Source organism: Gekko japonicus, unplaced genomic scaffold, assembly GCF_001447785.1.
Source record: "Gekko japonicus isolate JY-2015 unplaced genomic scaffold, Gekko_japonicus_V1.1 scaffold4, whole genome shotgun sequence".
Lineage (NCBI taxonomy): Eukaryota > Metazoa > Chordata > Lepidosauria > Squamata > Gekkonidae > Gekko > Gekko japonicus.
Window position 1 is genome coordinate 4,126,506 of NW_015165234.1, and position 18,476 is coordinate 4,144,981.

General features: G+C 40.6%; 1 protein-coding gene across 1 annotated transcript; it reads right to left on the reverse strand.

The window, feature by feature from the left end:
- Positions 1-751: 751 nt before the first annotated feature.
- Positions 752-18,151, reverse strand: SLC38A2 (solute carrier family 38 member 2). Its single transcript, XM_015409803.1, has 16 exons — positions 17,766-18,151; positions 16,612-16,847; positions 16,167-16,248; positions 15,938-16,053; positions 12,696-12,769; positions 12,507-12,599; positions 12,238-12,319; positions 10,143-10,225; positions 7,892-7,950; positions 7,601-7,771; positions 7,176-7,255; positions 6,975-7,075; positions 5,708-5,832; positions 4,769-4,913; positions 4,566-4,663; positions 752-3,301 (listed from the first exon to the last, which is right to left on the reverse strand). The coding sequence occupies exons 2-16, from the start codon at positions 16,722-16,724 to the stop codon at positions 3,203-3,205; spliced, it is 1,521 nt and encodes a 506-aa protein (XP_015265289.1). The 5' UTR covers positions 16,725-16,847; positions 17,766-18,151; the 3' UTR covers positions 752-3,202.
- Between the last annotated feature and the right edge of the window lie 325 nt (positions 18,152-18,476).

The following is an 18,476-nucleotide window of genomic DNA, read 5'->3' on the forward strand; positions in this document are numbered from 1 at the left end:
TTCTGGACAGATCAGTGTTTGTTTGTTTTTAAATACCACATTAATAGGTAAGGAAGAAAACTTGCCATCTGAACTGAGACTATCACATGCTTCCGGCAATGTAACGAAGTCACACACTGGAAGTAGACTTAAGAGGCTGAGTACCACTATACTAGTCAAATATGCAGAAAAAGAGAAGCATCGATCTTATTTGTTAGGTATAACAAATCCTAACCCATCAAAGCCAATGACAGTTCTGAGACACAGAACAAATAAAATGGATAACCAGTTGCTTAAAAACCTGTCATCTTTGAAATGCTGTGATGATAGGGTTGCCAAGTCGGGTGTTGTGCCGCAGCGGGGGAGTTTTCCCTTGGATGACCGTGGCCCCCACCCCCAGCGTGCCTGGCGTGGTTGCGTCACTTCTGGGTGATGCGCACGTTGGGGTGGGGCTCCCCCCGGGGCCCGATCAGCCGGCGGTGGGGAACGGGCCTCTGGGGTGGGGTTTTCCCCGCCCCCCGGGGGGACTTGGCAAGCCTATGTGATGATCTCTTGGGTATTTAAAGCAAAATAGTTTTCAGTTCTTCCATATACAGACATGGATATTCTGAGAAGAAAGATGCAATGTTCCCTCTAAGCTGAGTTAGTGTGAGTTAGCTCACATTTTTTTAGCCTCCGGCTCACATATTTTTGTCTTAGCTGAGGAAGGATGGCTCCAGAGCAAACTAATTTATGCAGTAGCCAAATCGCTCACTCACAACTTTAATGCCAGTAGCTCACAAAACAGAATTTTTGCTCACAAGTCTCCACAGCTTAGAGGGAACATTGGTCAGGACCTGCTGGGAGTCAATTACAGTCCAGAGTGCCCTGCCAAAAATAACGGCTTTGAGTCAAACTACAAGCTACTCATAATAGGTAAGGGGGGGGGAATTACAGTCACTTTTCAGTAAGGCAGGTTTCTATTGCTACTGATCTCAGTGGAATCAGGATAGCAACTTTAGGGGCTAGCAGTTGCCATGCAGAAATACAAACAAAACATCTGCATTATTAAATTTTAAAACCTAGATATTAGAGATGGGCCTATGCTTAAAAAGATGCACATGCCATTGTTTGATCCCTCTAACCCAACAACTACTGCAGATTAAATGTCTTAACTATTATGCCAGATGAACATAGGTGAAAGGAGTCCACAAAGCACTACACATCTAAACTCTTGCCTGTCTTGATTCTTACAGTAGCATCTGTGTATAACAAGCAGTGTCAAATGTGCTCTTAACTAAGTACCGTATCTCTTCATCCTGGGACTGAAATGTTGCAACATACATGCTGTCGCAATAAAATATTTTAAGACATGAGCGTTTCCCACGTGTGTGCAATGCCTATGCACAGAGAAATCTCATTGTGACATAACTGAGTCCTGTTTGCCCTCTACTCAGTACAAAAACATTAGACTTTCATTCAGGCTGCACAATGCTGTACAGTTTGGTGACTGGGAGGTCTGTGCATGTCTCCATCCACTCTGCCCTTGCCTTTGCCATTCTTCGACCAATCAGAGGGGCAAGGGCAGGACAGGGATACAAGAGGAGTCAGCAGATCTCCCATGAACTATAATGGACAGGCACACTGAGTGGAGGATGGACAGGGGAAAGCAGTATTCTGTTATCTCCTAGACAAATCTATCCACACGGAGAGAAAGATCCTGTTTTTAATACCCACTGTACACCAGCTGCATCTTTAGCTAACTAGTTAAGGCTCAACAGCATACATCTATTTCAGAAACAAATAAACATGAGATGACCATCTAGTCTGACACGATCTTTTTTTAAAAAAAGATTACTGTACACTATCAATTGCATTAGAAATCCCAGTTGCCTTATGAAGAGAACGTCTGCTGGCTACACCAAAGCCTGGTGTAATATATAGATTATATATTACATGTTCAGAGGAACACAGAATAAAATAATTTAAAATCCATGAAAACTTGATGCTGAAAAAAAATACTGTACAGTTTGTGAATACTGTACCACTAGTAAACGATAACAGGACCTCACATTTACTTGTTTCAAATAATAAACTGAAAGAAAATACAAAGCCAAAATGTGTATCTTTGTCACTAGATTGTGTGCTGTCAGTAAGGAGAATTCCCCATCAACAGGGATGGAGACTTCCTATGGCAATTAATGACAAAGATTTGGAAGGTACCTGCAACGGAATGATAATTGCACTATTGAGTACCTCAAGAAGAAAGATGCGAAGATATTGCTGTTCTATTAATCTATGTTGTGATCTGCCAAATACTGCTCTTCCGCAGCACACATGAATTTCAAGGGACTTGCTTGGTTCTGGCATTCCTTTGACTGGATGCTGTATTTGCTACATATAGATTGTTTACTACATAACCCATTCTGGTGGTATGAAGTCTTTTAGAACATGGTAATTTGAATAAACATCTCCTTTCAAGACAGTATGGTAGTTTATGTTGGTTGAATTAGCTATATTAACATGGGGTCTTTGTTTGGTTTTAGTTTTAGAATAATTTGAGTTACATATAGAACTCAGTCACAATTTTGAGTTTTCCAAATTAAGTGACCTATAGTATAATAAATTTAAAAAATAATTTCTCATGGCCAAAAATATACTTTTAAAAGTTATGCCTCTATCGAAAGGCCAGACTTGTTGAATTTAGAACACCGATTAGACAGTTTATAGGTTTCTTTCTACCCTTATTTGGATTATCAACTTACAAAACATTTTCTTAAAGTCAAAATAGTGCTTTTGAGGTCCATAAATTTTTTGGTACAAAAATAATTATGCTTTCTTTTCTCTTTCACTGGTTAGCTTACCCCCTTCTCTGCTGTAAACTAACTGATTTCTTATATCACTTGTTTCCATTAGGCACATTCAAGTAAATAATAAAAAAATTGTAACAATGACAGAAGCCAAATATCTGGCTTGATAAATTTTTACAGAGACAGCTGTCCATTCTCTGGAATGGAATAAATAGTCACTTCCCGCAGCCAAAGATTCAGGTGGTTTGATGTCAGTATCCACTCCCACTGTGCAGAATAGTTTCTTTTTTTCAGGAAAAAGTCCACCTATCCTACACTCAGACGAACCAGCATCAAAGAATCTGCATTTCAAAGGAAGCAGAACTGCAAACATGGGTAAGAAGTTCTCTCTCTTAGTAGATGGGGGAATGAATACTGGAGTCTGAAGTGGACAGTTAATGGCCATCGGAAGCAGCATTATGGATCCAGTCCAGAATGATCAAGGTCATACTTCCAGTCATCACAAATATGCCACTGAGCAGAAAAAGAAGAGCCTACAAAGACAGAATACAAAACACTGAAGAATTATTTCACCGGAAACACGTAAACTCTCATACAAATAAACTATTTTAGCATATGTAATAGAATTGCTCAGAAAGCTGGGGTTTTATTGGTATATTCTATACTACAGTTCAAGACATCAATCCGGGGGGGGGGGGGGGGAACCCCGTCCCGTCTTGCATTAAGTGCAATTATAAAAGAAAACTCTGGCTTTGTGTGTCCATGAGTAAATAGTTCCTGTGTATTGAAGCCATAGATACATGTCTGTCTTTAAAGCTCAGACCAGCCGTTGAATCCTAAAATACCGTATTTTTTGGACCATAAGACTCACTTTTTCTTCCAAAAAAAGTGGGAGGAAAAGTGAGTGCGTCTTATGGACCGAAGGCTCAGAATATTTTTTCCCCTGTTTTCCTCCTTTAAAAACTAGGTGCGTCTTAAGGTCAGGTGCGTCTTATGGTCCGAAAAATACGGTAGTTTTCATGTGTTTTTGGTTCCCCCTTAACAACCCAGAGTACCTGATATTAAAGCAACTGGCACCCTCTTACTAAATACATAGACATAAATCTCATTGATTTTTAACAGTGATTACTTCCATTTAATATGTTAAGGATCAGGCTGAGATTTTAAGTGCACCTGTTTTCAATTCATTCCTTTGCATGGAACTTATTTCCAAGACAGTGTGATATTTAATACAGTTCCATGCAAAACAGATTGACAACAATACAAATGAATGGCAAACAGCTGATCACAAAGGATGCCTGCAGTAAAGCTAATTGGACAGACCAACAGAAGAGCGAAGCTTGAGCTGTCCAAAATGCTGGAGAGAGGCCACTACAAGGAAAGCAAACACAGCCTGTGGATTTGCAGAAGCACCGGAGGGATTGCAGGAAGTCAAACCTCTCTCATTTTTTTTTTAAAAAAAAATATGTTGAGCACAATGCATTAAGTCATTGTGATCATGCATATTCCCCAAATGTACCTGGTTGTAGTTCAAAATAGTAGTGTAATTTAATACTAGAAGCTCTATGATTGCAAGCTGCAATTTCAGATACCCCATTACTTATGGAGCAAATTAATAGTGGGAATCAAAGCAGAAAAACAGCTGCCCAGATGGTCACAGGCAGCAGAATCTCTTGAGAGAAGAGAGGAAAATGAGGTTACAAAAGAGATGATCAGAAAGAGAGAACCCTGCTTCTAGAAAGCAATGGCCTTGATGGTCAATTAATGTGTGGATTGTGAGCATTCCTCTACACTTACCCCAATCTTCTGTACTGATTTCATAGGTTCCTTCTTCACAAGCTTAATGTAGAAAGCAGATGGCAGGATAAAGATCAACATGGCAGCAGCAGATGCACCTGTTTTAAAAATGGAAGTTTATCAAAATGTTCACTTCCTTATTCTATTAATCAGGTATTTTGTAAAACATTGACAAGGTACAATAGTAGCAAAAGAACTCTCACCAATGAACCCAAATATATCTCGAATGGTGGGAACGAAGATTACGAGAATGTTGGTGAACACCAAGAGAGCTACTGTGATAATGCTGTGTCGCACCCAACTGAAGTCCTTCCCTGCGCACAACAACTGTGTGATGGAGCTGCGGATCTGGGAAACACAAGGAGGTTTATTTAGACATGACATATTCATAAAGAGACATTTCCAAGCCATTTTTTTAAAAAAACATTTCTAATAAAATAACACATAAGATTGCTGAAAGAAAATCGAATGGCATGTGTGTGCGCAGGAGGAATTTATTTCTATACAACAATGAAAAGAGCAAAAAAAACAACAACAGATCTGTGGAGGTTATATAGTACAGTCAGCTTTATTTGGTTGAATGCACAGGAATCTGAGTTATACTGAATCAGATCACTGGTTTGTTAAGGTCAGTATTGTCTACTCAGACTGGCAGTGGCTCTCCACGGTCTCCGGCGGAGGTCTTTCACATTACCTACTGCTAGATCTTTTAACTGGAGATTCCAGGGATTTAATCTGGGATCTTCCATGGAGCCCTAGCCCCTGCCCCATATTCTAAGGAGATGAGACATATGCCTTATTAATTTCACTGGAGCAACAGGTACACGTGTTCACTCTTTGCATATGCAAATGTATTCCTTCTGTTTAAACAAATACAGGACCTGGCACACAGACACTCCATGTGCAAGATATCAGCACAAATTAACTCCAGTTTGAAGAGGAATTAACAGCAAAAGGAATCTCATGATAGTTCAGTTTGATGAGGGTAGTTCAGTTCTGATTTACACAAAGATAAACAATTGCATTTTTTTAAAGCGAAATGAAACAGGAAATCAGCAGATGAGCACTAAATTAACTTGATTTCCTAGTAACTGTTATTGATTAATGGCTCTGTCCGCCTCCTCCCAAGTAAAGTCACTTACCGGAAAAATCACTACGGGCACTGTAAGAGTGACTGCCATCAGAACAGCCAAACGGACAATGAGGAGAATAACATCAGCTCCCAGCACATTCGAATATGTATGAAGTAACTCTGGCTCAACATTTCCTACAAAGGAGATTGCATTTTGACAGATTAGTAATTAACATTAGCAGTCCAGAACACAATGGTGAAATCCCTGTGCAATTACTTAAATGAATGACAGTTCCCAAATGGAATTGTGTGAGCAAACTGCAATGGGGCTTCATAAATCTTGGAAAATGAATTTGCATTTTGTTTAGCAATATCTGGAGTAGACAAAAATTTTTTATTCTGAATCATATTGATAAGCGCCTTTGGTATAAGTGCTTTTTATAGTATGCATGTTAACTTTGTCAATGTTGTTCACCCTGTGCTGATGAAATATTAAAAATTGAAAGTGTGAAGCAATGTACACCTCCCAGCCCACAGTGAAAATAGGTTCATCGTACTGGGCTGTCAGTGTAAATACAATTTTACATTGCTTTGTACTTGAGAACAGACATGAAACAAGCCTACTGATATGGTAACTTGCCTATTGAAAACTACAACCTGTTCGCCCATATCTTTCCCCTACATACTTCTGGCACCAACTCAGAGGGAAAGAGAGACAGATGCTTGATCTCATAAGTTAAAAGGTAGTGGAGGCTGCACAACGGCAGGCTGGAAGTCTTCTCTCACTAGGTAACTCTGGTATATTCCTCTTCTCCTCCCTTCTATCTAGGAAAACCAGGCAGGACCGCACATGAAAATGAGGTAAGATACCATTTTTATGTGCATTTGTTCAACATAATAACCAAGGGGCAAAATTCTGTTGATGCTTGCATTGCTACAGAAGTAAGCCCTGCAGAGCTCAATGAGAATCACTTCTTTTCAGTAGTATATCTCAAGCTGTGGGTCACGCAATTCCCTGGAATCACAATCTTTACCGTTATACTCTGTAAAGACCCACTGGTCAGGGATCCTGAAGGTTTTTTGTCATCTTCTGTGCATGGAACAGCAGTTACTGCAGGTGTGTGTGTGGGGGAGGTATTTGTGAATTTCCTGCATTGTGCAGGGGGGCTGGATAACCCTGGAGGTCCCTTCCAACTCTATGATGCTATGATTCTAGTGGGACAGTTAACCTCACACTTATGTCACTGAAATCAAAATGATATATAAAAAGTTTTCCTTTAGCTGGGCTGTGCCAAAAATGCTGATAGAGTACAGACATACAGGAACAGGCTATTTACCATAAAACGTCAAGTAACCGAAGAGAGCAGCCAAAAGGTACATCAGGAACATGGCAAAGAATGAAACATTGGACACCTTCATCATTCTTCTACGGCTTCGGCTTTTTGAAAGGAAATAAAAGCATTATTATTTCTGAAATTTATGCTTCCACACTTGTTTTCTATGAAAAATATGCCCTGTGAAATATGTGGAACTCTTACTCTTTCAGTTCTTCATAAATGGGAAGAATAGCAGGATGGCAGACAAAGGAGAAGGTTAGGATCGGTACAGCATAGACAGTCTGGAAAACATACAAAATGCATTCATTAATACCTTCGTAACATGTTTATCTTTAAAGAAGCTAAATCAGGCTATTAACCAAAACAACCAGGGCTGACTGGCTTTCAAAGAATGCTTTCAGCCCTCCAGCAGTGCCATTCTAAGCACTCCAATGGCTTCAGAAGAGTATAACTCTGCTTAGGATGACACTGTGCCAGCTCCTATTTAACAAGAGCAGCTTAAAAAGCACTGAACCTTCTCCTACAGGGTAAAAGTATGAGAATCCCCACACTCAACAAGGCTTTGAAACAGAAATGATCACATTTGTAATTGGCACATACAGATTCTTGCTAATCCTTAACCTTACCTGTGAATTGAAGATGAAGTATTTTGGTGTGCACTTGTCATCAGTTATATTGGGTAATGTTCCATGAACACCTACAGGAGCTGAATGATGTTCTAAGGTGGCATTCAGAGTTTGGTTGACCGTATTGTAATCCACTCCACAAATATCCATTTGAAATTTCTTGCAAATGACCTAGCAAGGAATGAGCAAGTGCAGTATGTTACTTTCACTGGATAATTTGTTTTAGAAGTCCTTTGCCTTCTCAATATCACAAATATTTTAAAAATACAAACAAGAAACCCTAATACTTACAACAATCAGAAAGAAGACCATGCACAACAAGGAAAATCCACTTGTATAACCCAGATAACCTGTAATAACAAAGTGTTTTAAGTTATGTGTTAAGTTAGCATTTCTTATTTCCTGCATAACTGATGGAAGTCTAAAAGAGGTTTGTTCATTGCCAAAAAATCCTGAAATCAAATGAAATGGAAAACAGATTGAGCTGTACAGCTCTTTTGAGTAATAACCCTTCCAATGTCTGGCCTGCAAAACTACCAGAGTGGGTTAAGTCAATTGGATTGGAAGGAATTGGTACTGACACCGGAATCCAGGGACTAGCCTTACAGTGTGGTTTGTTTCCTTTCTCCAGGGTCAGGGACAAAGAGTGGCACTGGGAAATCAGCTGTCCCGAAGGCACCCACTGGAATGTGGAGCGCCACAAGGGGCGGTGTTGTCCCCGATGCTTTTTAACATCTATATGTGCCCTCTTGCCTAGATTCCCTGGAGGCATGGACTGGGTTGTCATCAGTATGTGACACCCAGCTTTATCTGCTGTTGGGCGGCCGATCTGACTCCAAACCAGAAGTTTTAGAACGGGCGTTACAGGCCGTGGCTGGTTGGTTTAGGCTGAGCCTGATGAAATTGAATCCGACGAAGATGGAGGTCCTGTGCCTGAGCTGTGGCGGTCCGGGGGTACGGATCCCACTCCCGACCTTCGATGGGGCGCCATTGGTGCCAGTGCCAGAGATTAGGAACCTGGGGGTGCTCCTGGATGCCTCTTTAACAATGGAGACCTGGTAGCAGCCACTGCCAAGTTGGCCTTTTACAATCTCCGGCTGATTAGGCAGTTGGCTCCCTTCCTCAAACGCGGCGACTTGGCAACAGTGATCCATGCGATGGTCACCTCAAGATTGGATTACTGTAATACCCTCTACATGGGGCTGCCCTTGTCGCAAATCCGGAAGCTGCAGCTGGTACAAAATGCCAGGCTGTTGATGGGACTCTCAATTCGGGAGCACATCCAGCCTGTGCTAAAGGTGCTGCACTGGCTGCCTATTGCATACTGGATTCGCTTCAAGGTGCTGGTTCTTACCTTTAAAGCCCTTTATGGCCAGGGTCTGACATACCTGAGGGACCGCCCTTCCCTATATATGCCCCAGAGAGCACTGCATTCAGGGACCCAGAACCAACTGGCCCTCCTGATTGTTAAGGAGTCCAGATTGGCAACAACCAGGGCCAGGGCCTTTTTGGTGGCGGCTCCACTCTGATGGAATGAGCTCCCAGAGGAGACCAGGGCCCTTCAGGGCCTGTAAAATGGAACTCTTTCGCCAAGCTTTTGGAGCTGCCACCACCACCACAACTACTGGTGTCACTATTAATAACAACAACTGACAACCATGGTGGCAGCCCTGAGCTGCTGGCAGGCCCGTAGCTAATGTGGGACATTTTGGGGCCTGGCCCCGACTTCCTGCCAAGTCCCCCTAACTTCTGTGCAGCCCCCAGGCCACCCAACTCTCTGGGTCACCTGGAGGACTCCCCACCGCGCCCTTTCCCCAAGCGCAGCTTGCTTCCCTGCGTAGGCAAGCAAAATGCAAATGCTGCAAAAATGAGTTTTTAAAGTTTTATTTTATTTTTTATTCTGTAATGTTAGTGCCCCCCTACTTATTTAAAGGCCCCCAGAATTACAAAATCCTGGCTATGGTCCTGGCCGCTGGTCCCTATGACTCCTGCCCATCCTACGCTCCCCTAACTGAAGCAGACCAATAGAATTAAAGCAAAAATTTGAATTTGCTAACACTTTAACACTATATTTGATTTTAACACTGTTTTTATATTGCTGTATTATTATTTATCAGGAACTGTATTAGTGTAATGAATCATGTTTTATGTATTATGAGAACTTTTATTCTGTTGTAAGCCGCCCTGAGCCAGCCAAGGCCATATGGGTGGGATAAAAATCAATAAAATCAATCAGTCAATCAATAAATTATGTATTGCTACAACCAAGTCAGTTAGACTGAGCGTGGTGCAAACCTCCCGTCCTTTCACAATGTGCCTGTGCAACACTTTAAAAAAATATTAAAGATTCTTATAAGGAGATTCTTTGTATATACCAATTGGGGCTACTTGTAAATCTACCTCAGTAAATATGAAGCCAATGGAGCAGAAATGGCTTCTATACTGAAGGCATCTCATGTTGAAGCTAAAGAGAATTAGTACGCTCTCTCTCACTCTCTCAACCTTACATAAAAGGCATACGTAAAAATTAATACCAACTTACCTAAATTTTTCAACAGTGACAAAGGAAGAATAAGCACCAAGGATACCAACAGAACCAAATAGTCACCGTTCAGATACCACTGTCTGTAAGAAAAGAAAGAAAAGTTACAGTCAAAGCATTGCATGGTGATCACATCTACAGTTAAAGTAGCTCAAGGTTAATGATACTAGTATTCCAGGCTAGCAAAATAATTTTGGGGGTGCTGCACCTACCCTGGGAAGACATGGCACCTTAGTCATAAACACATTTACTCAAAAGGCAGTTGTATTGGATTTAATACCACTTGGTTTCTAGCCAGGATTGTGTGCCTCTGAAATTATAGTTAATAACTGTGCAAGCTGCATCCAGCCCTTGGAAGACTGCTAGCCAACTGCACTTTATACATACTGGGACCAGCATGGAAGCAACTGTAGAAGCTGCACTAACCACCCAGGCTGTCTGAAATGGGATCTCTGACATGGCTTTGAATGCCATCTTTAATTTTTAAGGCCACAGTCAAAGCTGCCATTCTGTATACAGTCTAATGAGAAGTAAGGCCAACTGATTTCCACACAAATACACACAGGACTGTGGTGTAAGTTGTGGAAACACATTTTGCTGAAGTTATAGCTATGCACTTTTCACATAATTGACGGATGCCGGAAAATGAACAAATTGCATTGTGATGAATCTGCCACCAACTCCAGTGTTAAACTTTTTCAGCTAATAACTGCAAATCTCATATGTATCCAGACAGTCCTGTATGTTTAGGACTGAAGCATGATAGTTTTACCTAACCATTAATATTACAAATGCACACAAAGGTATGTGATGTGCTAAATGTTTTTTTTTAGTATATCACACTCCTACAACATTATTCAAATGTAATCTTTGTCCTTGTCGATCTGTGGGAAAATGTTTCTTCTGCTATAGAGTGGGAATATATTTATATGTTTTAAATCTAGAGGCACTGGGAACATGATTGTCTACTCAAAAGTAAGGTCCCTTGTACTGAACAGGGCTTATTCCTAGGGAATTGTTCTTAGGATTGCAACCGGTTTTAAGTTTAATAGGAACTAGTGGAGATATGCCCTTAAGGAAGCAATCTTTAAACACAAACTGTCCTCCATGAAGCACAGCTCCATTGCTCAAACACATAAAGGGGACCATGAAGCCCTCCTGTTTTGGTTTAATCAAGCAATGCAAGTGAACATTCTTGCAGAGATGGGAGGGTTGGATGGGCAAAAGGGAGGTAGGCACAGACCTCTCAGTTGCTTTAACGAGGCCTCATGTGATACCTGTGTATGCATCCATACAATGTACTGAAGGAGCAGGCATCCCAGACTCTGTAAGCCCTACCAAGTTCTTATCATATGTGGGTGATGCACTCCAAACATGGAACGAACATTTCCCAAGAAATTAGAACTAATTTAACAACAATAAAAAACACTACTAATTTCTACTTATGGACTAAACTCACTAAGCACAATCTTGATAAAGTTATGTGAACCTAGAACTGCGTCCTCAAACAGTAATGAACTCCATGGTGTTTCACTGCTTTCTCTAGATTGCTAGAACTATGTGGAAATTCCTCTGAAGTCAATGCAAACCACTGCCTGATCCTAACATGTTATGCAACTGTAGGATCTCAGAATTCCGGCAGATCCAGCTCAGTTGTGAATAAAAATATCACCCTTTAATGCAAGAGTTGCATCCATGGTTGCACCATTGTTTTTACAGTACTATTTTGCAGACAGGTAATGTACAAAAATGTTATATGCACTGGCTTACAGACAAACAAACAAACCTCAGAGTACACAGGTGTATTAAAACTTTCAAAACAAAGCCATATTAGGTAAATGGACACACAATTCAGTTTGATACAGATTCATTATTTTGTCAAAGCAAAAGATTTTTCCCTAGCCCATTCTCTGGTAAAGTCAAGCTCACAGGACAAATAAAGTACTCAAGAAGCTGGCTGGTGTAACAGGAGCTTACCAGTGTTCTCTTCCTTCAGGTAAGAGGTTACACTTACACATTTCAACAGAGGTCCCCAGAGACAGTATTTACAATGCCCATTTCTGGTTCTACTGCCAGTTTCTCTGCTAAGACCTACCCTGTGTTTTCGTCGATGTTCATAAATGCCTTGATGACCAATGGTAACTCATATTTCACTATGAAGAGGTAGCTTGACATAGCTGCAGGTGAATAATATTGTAGATCATTACAAATTGATAACATATATTGAAGAGTCACAAAATATACTTCGTTAATGCTATTTCGTCATTAACAGAAGCATTTTATGTGACAAAACTGTTTTATCACAACAGAGAAAACTGTTTTTATAACATCATTTAAAAGGACATGGCATTTGAAAGTCCTCACCTCCAATATTCTGCATTGTAATTGATCCAGATGCTGCAAGTTTCCCAGCCATGCCAAATGCCTTCATCCCTAACTGTTCATATAACAGAGATCCTGTAACCACAGAAAATAAAATAGTTGTAACCTTGTAAGCTAGAAAGGGAGGGGAAAATAAAGTTTCTAATTTACAAAAAACCAGTATTATCATACCTCCTTCATTAGCAGTCTTCAAGAGGAGGTGAACGGAATACAAAGAGAATATTGATACGAAGACTAGAAGAATTCTAAAAAGAAAATAACAAATATCACTCTGACTGAAATACAATAAATGTAGATATATAGCAAGTCTACCAAGCATTCAGGACTCATCCCTGCCAAAGTTTAACACTGTGAGGCTTCAATCACACACACGAAATAATCCACTTTCAATGCACTTTCCAACTGGATTTTGCCAGTTCATACAGTAAAATCCAGTTGGAAAGTTGACTGAAAGTGGATTATTTAGTGAGTGTGATCGCAGCCTGATTCTATCAGATTTAATTGTATGATTAACTTTTCCACAGAAATCAAAGTCTTAAATTCTGGCTGGATGATGCTCATCAATAAAACACAAAATAATAATATAGATGAACTATAATTTAGGTCAGGAAGCATTCTAAGCTTTATATGTTTATATACAGTCCCATCAATAAACACATTTAGGCATCAGTATTGGATTTAAACCAGTTTACACATCTGAAACATTAACAGGTCCAAAAAGGGAAGTTGCATTTTACTTCTTTATTTCTGGTTAATTTAAATAAAACTTATGATATTAGTTTAGATAGTTCATGGTTATAGTTCCAAAGATTCAATGCTGGCATATAAATTATAATATTTTGGAGTAAGATGGCAGGTTACTCTATAGGAATAATTTAGAAAATATTGGCACCTCAATTCAAAATCCATAAAAATCAAATTGATTTTAAAAAGCACTTTCAATTTTCCCTTACATACATTTAATGCTGATGAGTCCTAGAACTTTAATTAGGGTTTCTATCATACTAATGCAATTCAATACAAAGCTACACGTGTTCAAACCTCATTAATTTAAATGGAATTCAAACATACATAAATGTTTGTTGAACTCCATTCAATATATTTAGGATTTCAATGTTAAATTGTTAAACTGGCTCCGTTCTTACTGAAAGAGTATTTATTTCAAAGCATTATTAAGTCTGAGGTGTACAGTACAACAATATTATGTTAATTTTGTGGATCAAATCACATTGCCCCATTTCATTGTTGGCCTGGTTAATAGGAAAAGTAGTTCTTACAAAACGGTCATTTGTTAGGGATGGAGCTTACACAGAGTGTAATGCCTCACAGTTAGGGATGGAGCTTACACAGAGTGTAATGCCTCACAGTTACCACAGTCTAAACCTATTTATTTCTATTGGCTTAGACTGGAATAGATCTGCATAGGATTGCATTGATAGCGATTCATTTGTATAAAACTGCTATAAGTATTTTATGTTCTTCAGTACTCTTCCATCATCCATCTAATCTTAGAAGGTAAAGTAGACATTTTACAACAACTCAAAAGGTTAACATGCTTCCTTCTCTTTTTGTGACCGGCATACAGCTAACTTGAATATATATGAATTGGTGCCTTAAATGGAAGCCCAGATCCAATTTCTAGCTACAGGTGGAGGTCTATAAAATTACTGTTTTACAGAGGCATAGGAGCATTTACCATAAAGAACCTGTTCTCCCACCATTTAATTCATCAGAATGCCCAGCCACTGATTACTAAATTGTTCTCTATTGATAGGCTTGCCAAGCCCCCCCGGGGGGGCGGGGAAACCCCCGCCCCAGAGGCCGTTCCCCCAGGGGGAGCCCCACCCCAACGTGCGCATCACCTGGAAGTGACGCGACCACGCCGGGCACGCAGGGGGCGGGGCCACGTTCATCCGAGGGAAAATGCTATGGTTTTCCCTCGAATGGTCGTGGCCCCGCCCCCAGCGTGCCCGGCGTCATCACGTCACTTCTGCTCCAGACGCCAGCCGGGAGTCCCCCGCTGCGGCGCAACACCCAACTTGGCAACCCTATCTATTGAGCAAATTTAGCCATGGCAAGTGTCAACATCCTAATCCTAAACACCTTTACTGGGGGGGAAAAAAGTTTCATGTTGGTCAAGTAGATGCTCCCGTCCCAGGTATTACAGACACACACAGCATTTACATGGGAAAGCACAGTGACTGAACTTTGGAAAATGTAGTTCTAAGAGCCTGATGCAAAGCACATTGTAATCAATGGGAAATCCTCAATTTTCTTAAATGGGTTTTGGATTAGGAGTCACTCTCCTGAGAGTACTGCTAACATGCATTATGCTGATGATGTTGTAACCACTGCAAACCATTCCTGGAGCATGAACTGGCACATAAAGCCAAATAATTCTCTCTCTCTCTCTCTCTTAAACTGTATGGCACATTTTTGCTTTGATTTGTTTATATTTTATATGCATATAAACTTCCATATTTAAACAAATTAGCAAAAAATGAATAAATGCCATACAATAAAATGTGCTTCACACTTCAGTTTGTTTCTGGGGCAGCAGTAACATTACCAGCATACTGCATTTTGGACATCTCAGAGTGACCATCAGTGACCCATACTGAGGAACCTGAGAAGACAGAAAGGCATATTTAAAAACCACTTCCATGATATATATATCATATTCAAACATTATGCCATAAGCGAATAAATGAGAAATTTAAAAATAAGCCTAGGACAACATTCCTTCATTTACAGTGCAATCCTATGCATAATTACTCCAGCATAAAACAACTGAAATCCATGAATTGAGATTGGACTAACTCCAAAATTGCACTGTTAAACTGGGAAAGGATAATTTATGGAAGATGGTACCATGCATAAACTGGAACGGTGAAAGATCCCCAAGTAATAGCATTTTAAAATACATATGTGAATTGGGGTTTTGACTGTATGAAGGTGGCACATATAATCATGTTTTAACTTACTCTGTCTGCATACAAACAGGTTAATGCAGACTACTGTGGCCATGATCTGAATCAGATTCAAACAGTTTTGAACCCCTTGTTTTAATGAGAGAGTTATAAGCATGACTTTAAAACCCTCCCTTTTTGTTGGCTGGATTATGTCTTACATGTTTAAAATCACTCATTTCTGATTAACCATGAACGGGATCTGGCGACAACTCCCATGAGTGCGGTAAGAATTTAAGATGTACAGAACTGCAGCTCTAATCCCATCCATCACAGTGGGTTTACCAGTTTGCATTCAAATGCTCTAAGAGTTTGCTTTTAACTGTTCATTACATTTTTCTCTCCCCAAACAAGGCTACTTTAGATAAGCAATTGGTTTCAGTGTTAATGTGCACTAATGCTCAGAACATAATACTCTGGTTTTCACAGATCAGTAATACTTACACAAAAAGAGCAATTCCCGTGTTTGCCATGGCGTAAGACAGCCCCAGGATGCCACTACCCACAATAGCATTGCTGAGGTTAAATACTGACATTCCAAAGGAAGTAGTACCTGGATGCTGTAAAAATAAAGGGGGTGGGGGGAGATCAGCTCAGAATCAGCTATTTGAAAAATGCTTACATGTAGTCACATGTAAGTAGCTGGCAGGGGGAATAACTAATTTATGCTTACATATTCAGTTTCATATTTCTTCTTTCCAGGATTGTTTTCAAGTAAAAAGTTTTGGTTTTCTGGATCCATGTCTACATAATGGCTATGGGAGGAAGAGGGAGGGGGGGGAAAGCAGCTGTAAGTATTATCAACAGTTCTCCACTTTTAAAAGATCACCATTTTTGATTTTTCACTGTTTCAGTTGCAGATGCTAATAATTTTAATGATTATTTTTGAATAGGTGTGTAGGATTTATGTAGCAATACAAAAAATTGAAAATTGGATTTTGATGTTTATGATTAATGTAAACATTAAAAACAGGCTATAGAGATAGATAGATAGATAGATAGATAGATAGATAGATAGATAGATAGATAGATGAAATACACTTCTGATAAAAATGATTGAGGGGTCCCACATTGCTCTGCAGGGGAGATGGATTATGCCTCAGAGGAAGCTCTCTAACCTCTTTAAAGCAGCTGGTTTGGTTGGGTAAGGGTAGTTGAAGTCATTGGAGCTATAGCTGCTGCTGTCTTCATCCGGGGAAGTGTTGAGCTTGCTCATCTCAGCTTTGGTCATGTCGGGATCCAGGATGCCTCCTTCGACACCAGAGTAAGTAGGCAAGGCAATTATTTCGGTTTGTGGCAGCAGCCCGGATGCTTCTTGATCTTTTGTCCTTGGATACTTGACTTGCCTTGTCTGCTAAGGTAAAAAAGAAACGTCAATACTGCAGTGGTCTCCCCAACCGGGTCACGTGAGCCGCCGCCGCTGCTGCCGCTATTGCTGCTGTTCACCGCGCCTGATTCATCGGCAGCCAGGCGAGTGGAAAAGTACCAGCAGAGAAGGGCGGGAGACGCGGGAGGGGGAAGGAAGGAAAAGTACAAGACAGTAGAACAAAGATAATCTCCAACTACAACACTGGAGCTCACGCCATCGGGAGGGAGGGGGGTTAAGATCTGCGTAGGAAAGGCCAGAGTGCGCAAAAGGCACATTGTGCGCCTAAGAATTTATTTCGACCTTCAAAACAAAAACCATCACCTGATTTCCCCATCCCCATACTTAATCCAGACCTATTTAGAGATAAGCAAACCTGATCTGAGCCTTTGAACTGCAAGGAGTAGTTAGCTTAATGAAGATCCATTTACACGGAAACTTCGATTATGTATACATACACATAAGCAAACCTAACAGCTATTCTGCCTGAAAGCCTCGAAAACGGACTAACTCCACCCCTGCCACCTTCTGAATATGATGCAACCTAGTTGAAGGATTAACACATTCCCTTTTCTTTACTTTAGCCTTTGCTGTTCCCTTATCACTCCTTGCTGTCTCCCCCTCCAAAAATGAGATCTCCGAATATTAAACGCCAAAAAATGCAAATCAGTCACAAGACGAGACTGCACCAGCAGCTCCGATCTATGATATATGCGTCTTTTTTTAACCACTACCCGGATGCAGCAGTGCTGGCCGGGTGGTCCCCCCCCCCATTCATTTAATACAATGTTACATAACAAAGGCCATTTAATACTAAGTTATACATTTAAACACTCCCCTCCCTCTGAAAACCCTTCCCACCCACTCCCCAAACCATAGAAACATTCCGATATTTTTTTTTTTTACCTTAACCAGTGAAGCTTACAGTGTGGATGTTCGGGAGCTTCTTTCGGGATCTTTTATGAGATCGTAATTAAATAGCTTCTTCGAAGAAAAAAAGAGTAGCCACAAAAATCCCTTTAAATATTTAGCAATTAAAAGGCCCCAGTAGACAAAAAAGTATTTTTTTAAGCCGGTATAAAATAATAATTTATAGTTCTCTTCTTAAATTAAACTGACAAAAATCGGGCGAGGTATGTGTCTTTTGATGCTTTGCTAGCTTTCTGATAAGATCAACACAAGGCGCAGCAAAAAGATACTCTCGTGGAACGTCGCGATCAGGTCTAGAGAATGCCTTTCACTGCCTCCGCTTTTGAGGGTGGAATGCGGCGACGTCAGAGGAGGAGGGGGAGAGAAGGGAAAGGCGCGGCTTCCACTCGGCAACGTGCAGTCGCTTCTCTTTGTGTACCAACACCGCAGCTTGGCTCCGCCCCCGGCTCCTCCCTTCCTAGACTGCTACAATGACACTGTTCCTATCTGAAACCTCCCTCTTCCCGCACCAAAAGAGACCACGAGCGGTGTTCCCTCTAAGCTGAGTTAGTGTGAGCTAGCTCACAGTTTTTTAGCCTCCGGCTCACACATTTTTGTCCTCACTCAGGAAGGATGGCTCCAGAGCAAACTAATTGATGCAGTAGCCAAATCGCTCGCTCACAACTTTAATGTCAGTAGCTCAGAAAG

Coding starts and splice junctions, on each gene's coding strand:
- SLC38A2 (XM_015409803.1), bottom strand. CDS start 16,724: ATGACCAAAGCTGAGATGAGCAAGCTCAACACTTCCCCGGATGAAGAC. Junction 7,772..7,891: donor TGGTCTTCTTTCTGATTGTT/GTAAGTATTAGG, acceptor ATTCCTTGCTAG/GTCATTTGCAAGAAATTTCA. Junction 7,256..7,600: donor ACTTCATCTTCAATTCACAG/GTAAGGTTAAGG, acceptor TATGTTTTCCAG/ACTGTCTATGCTGTACCGAT.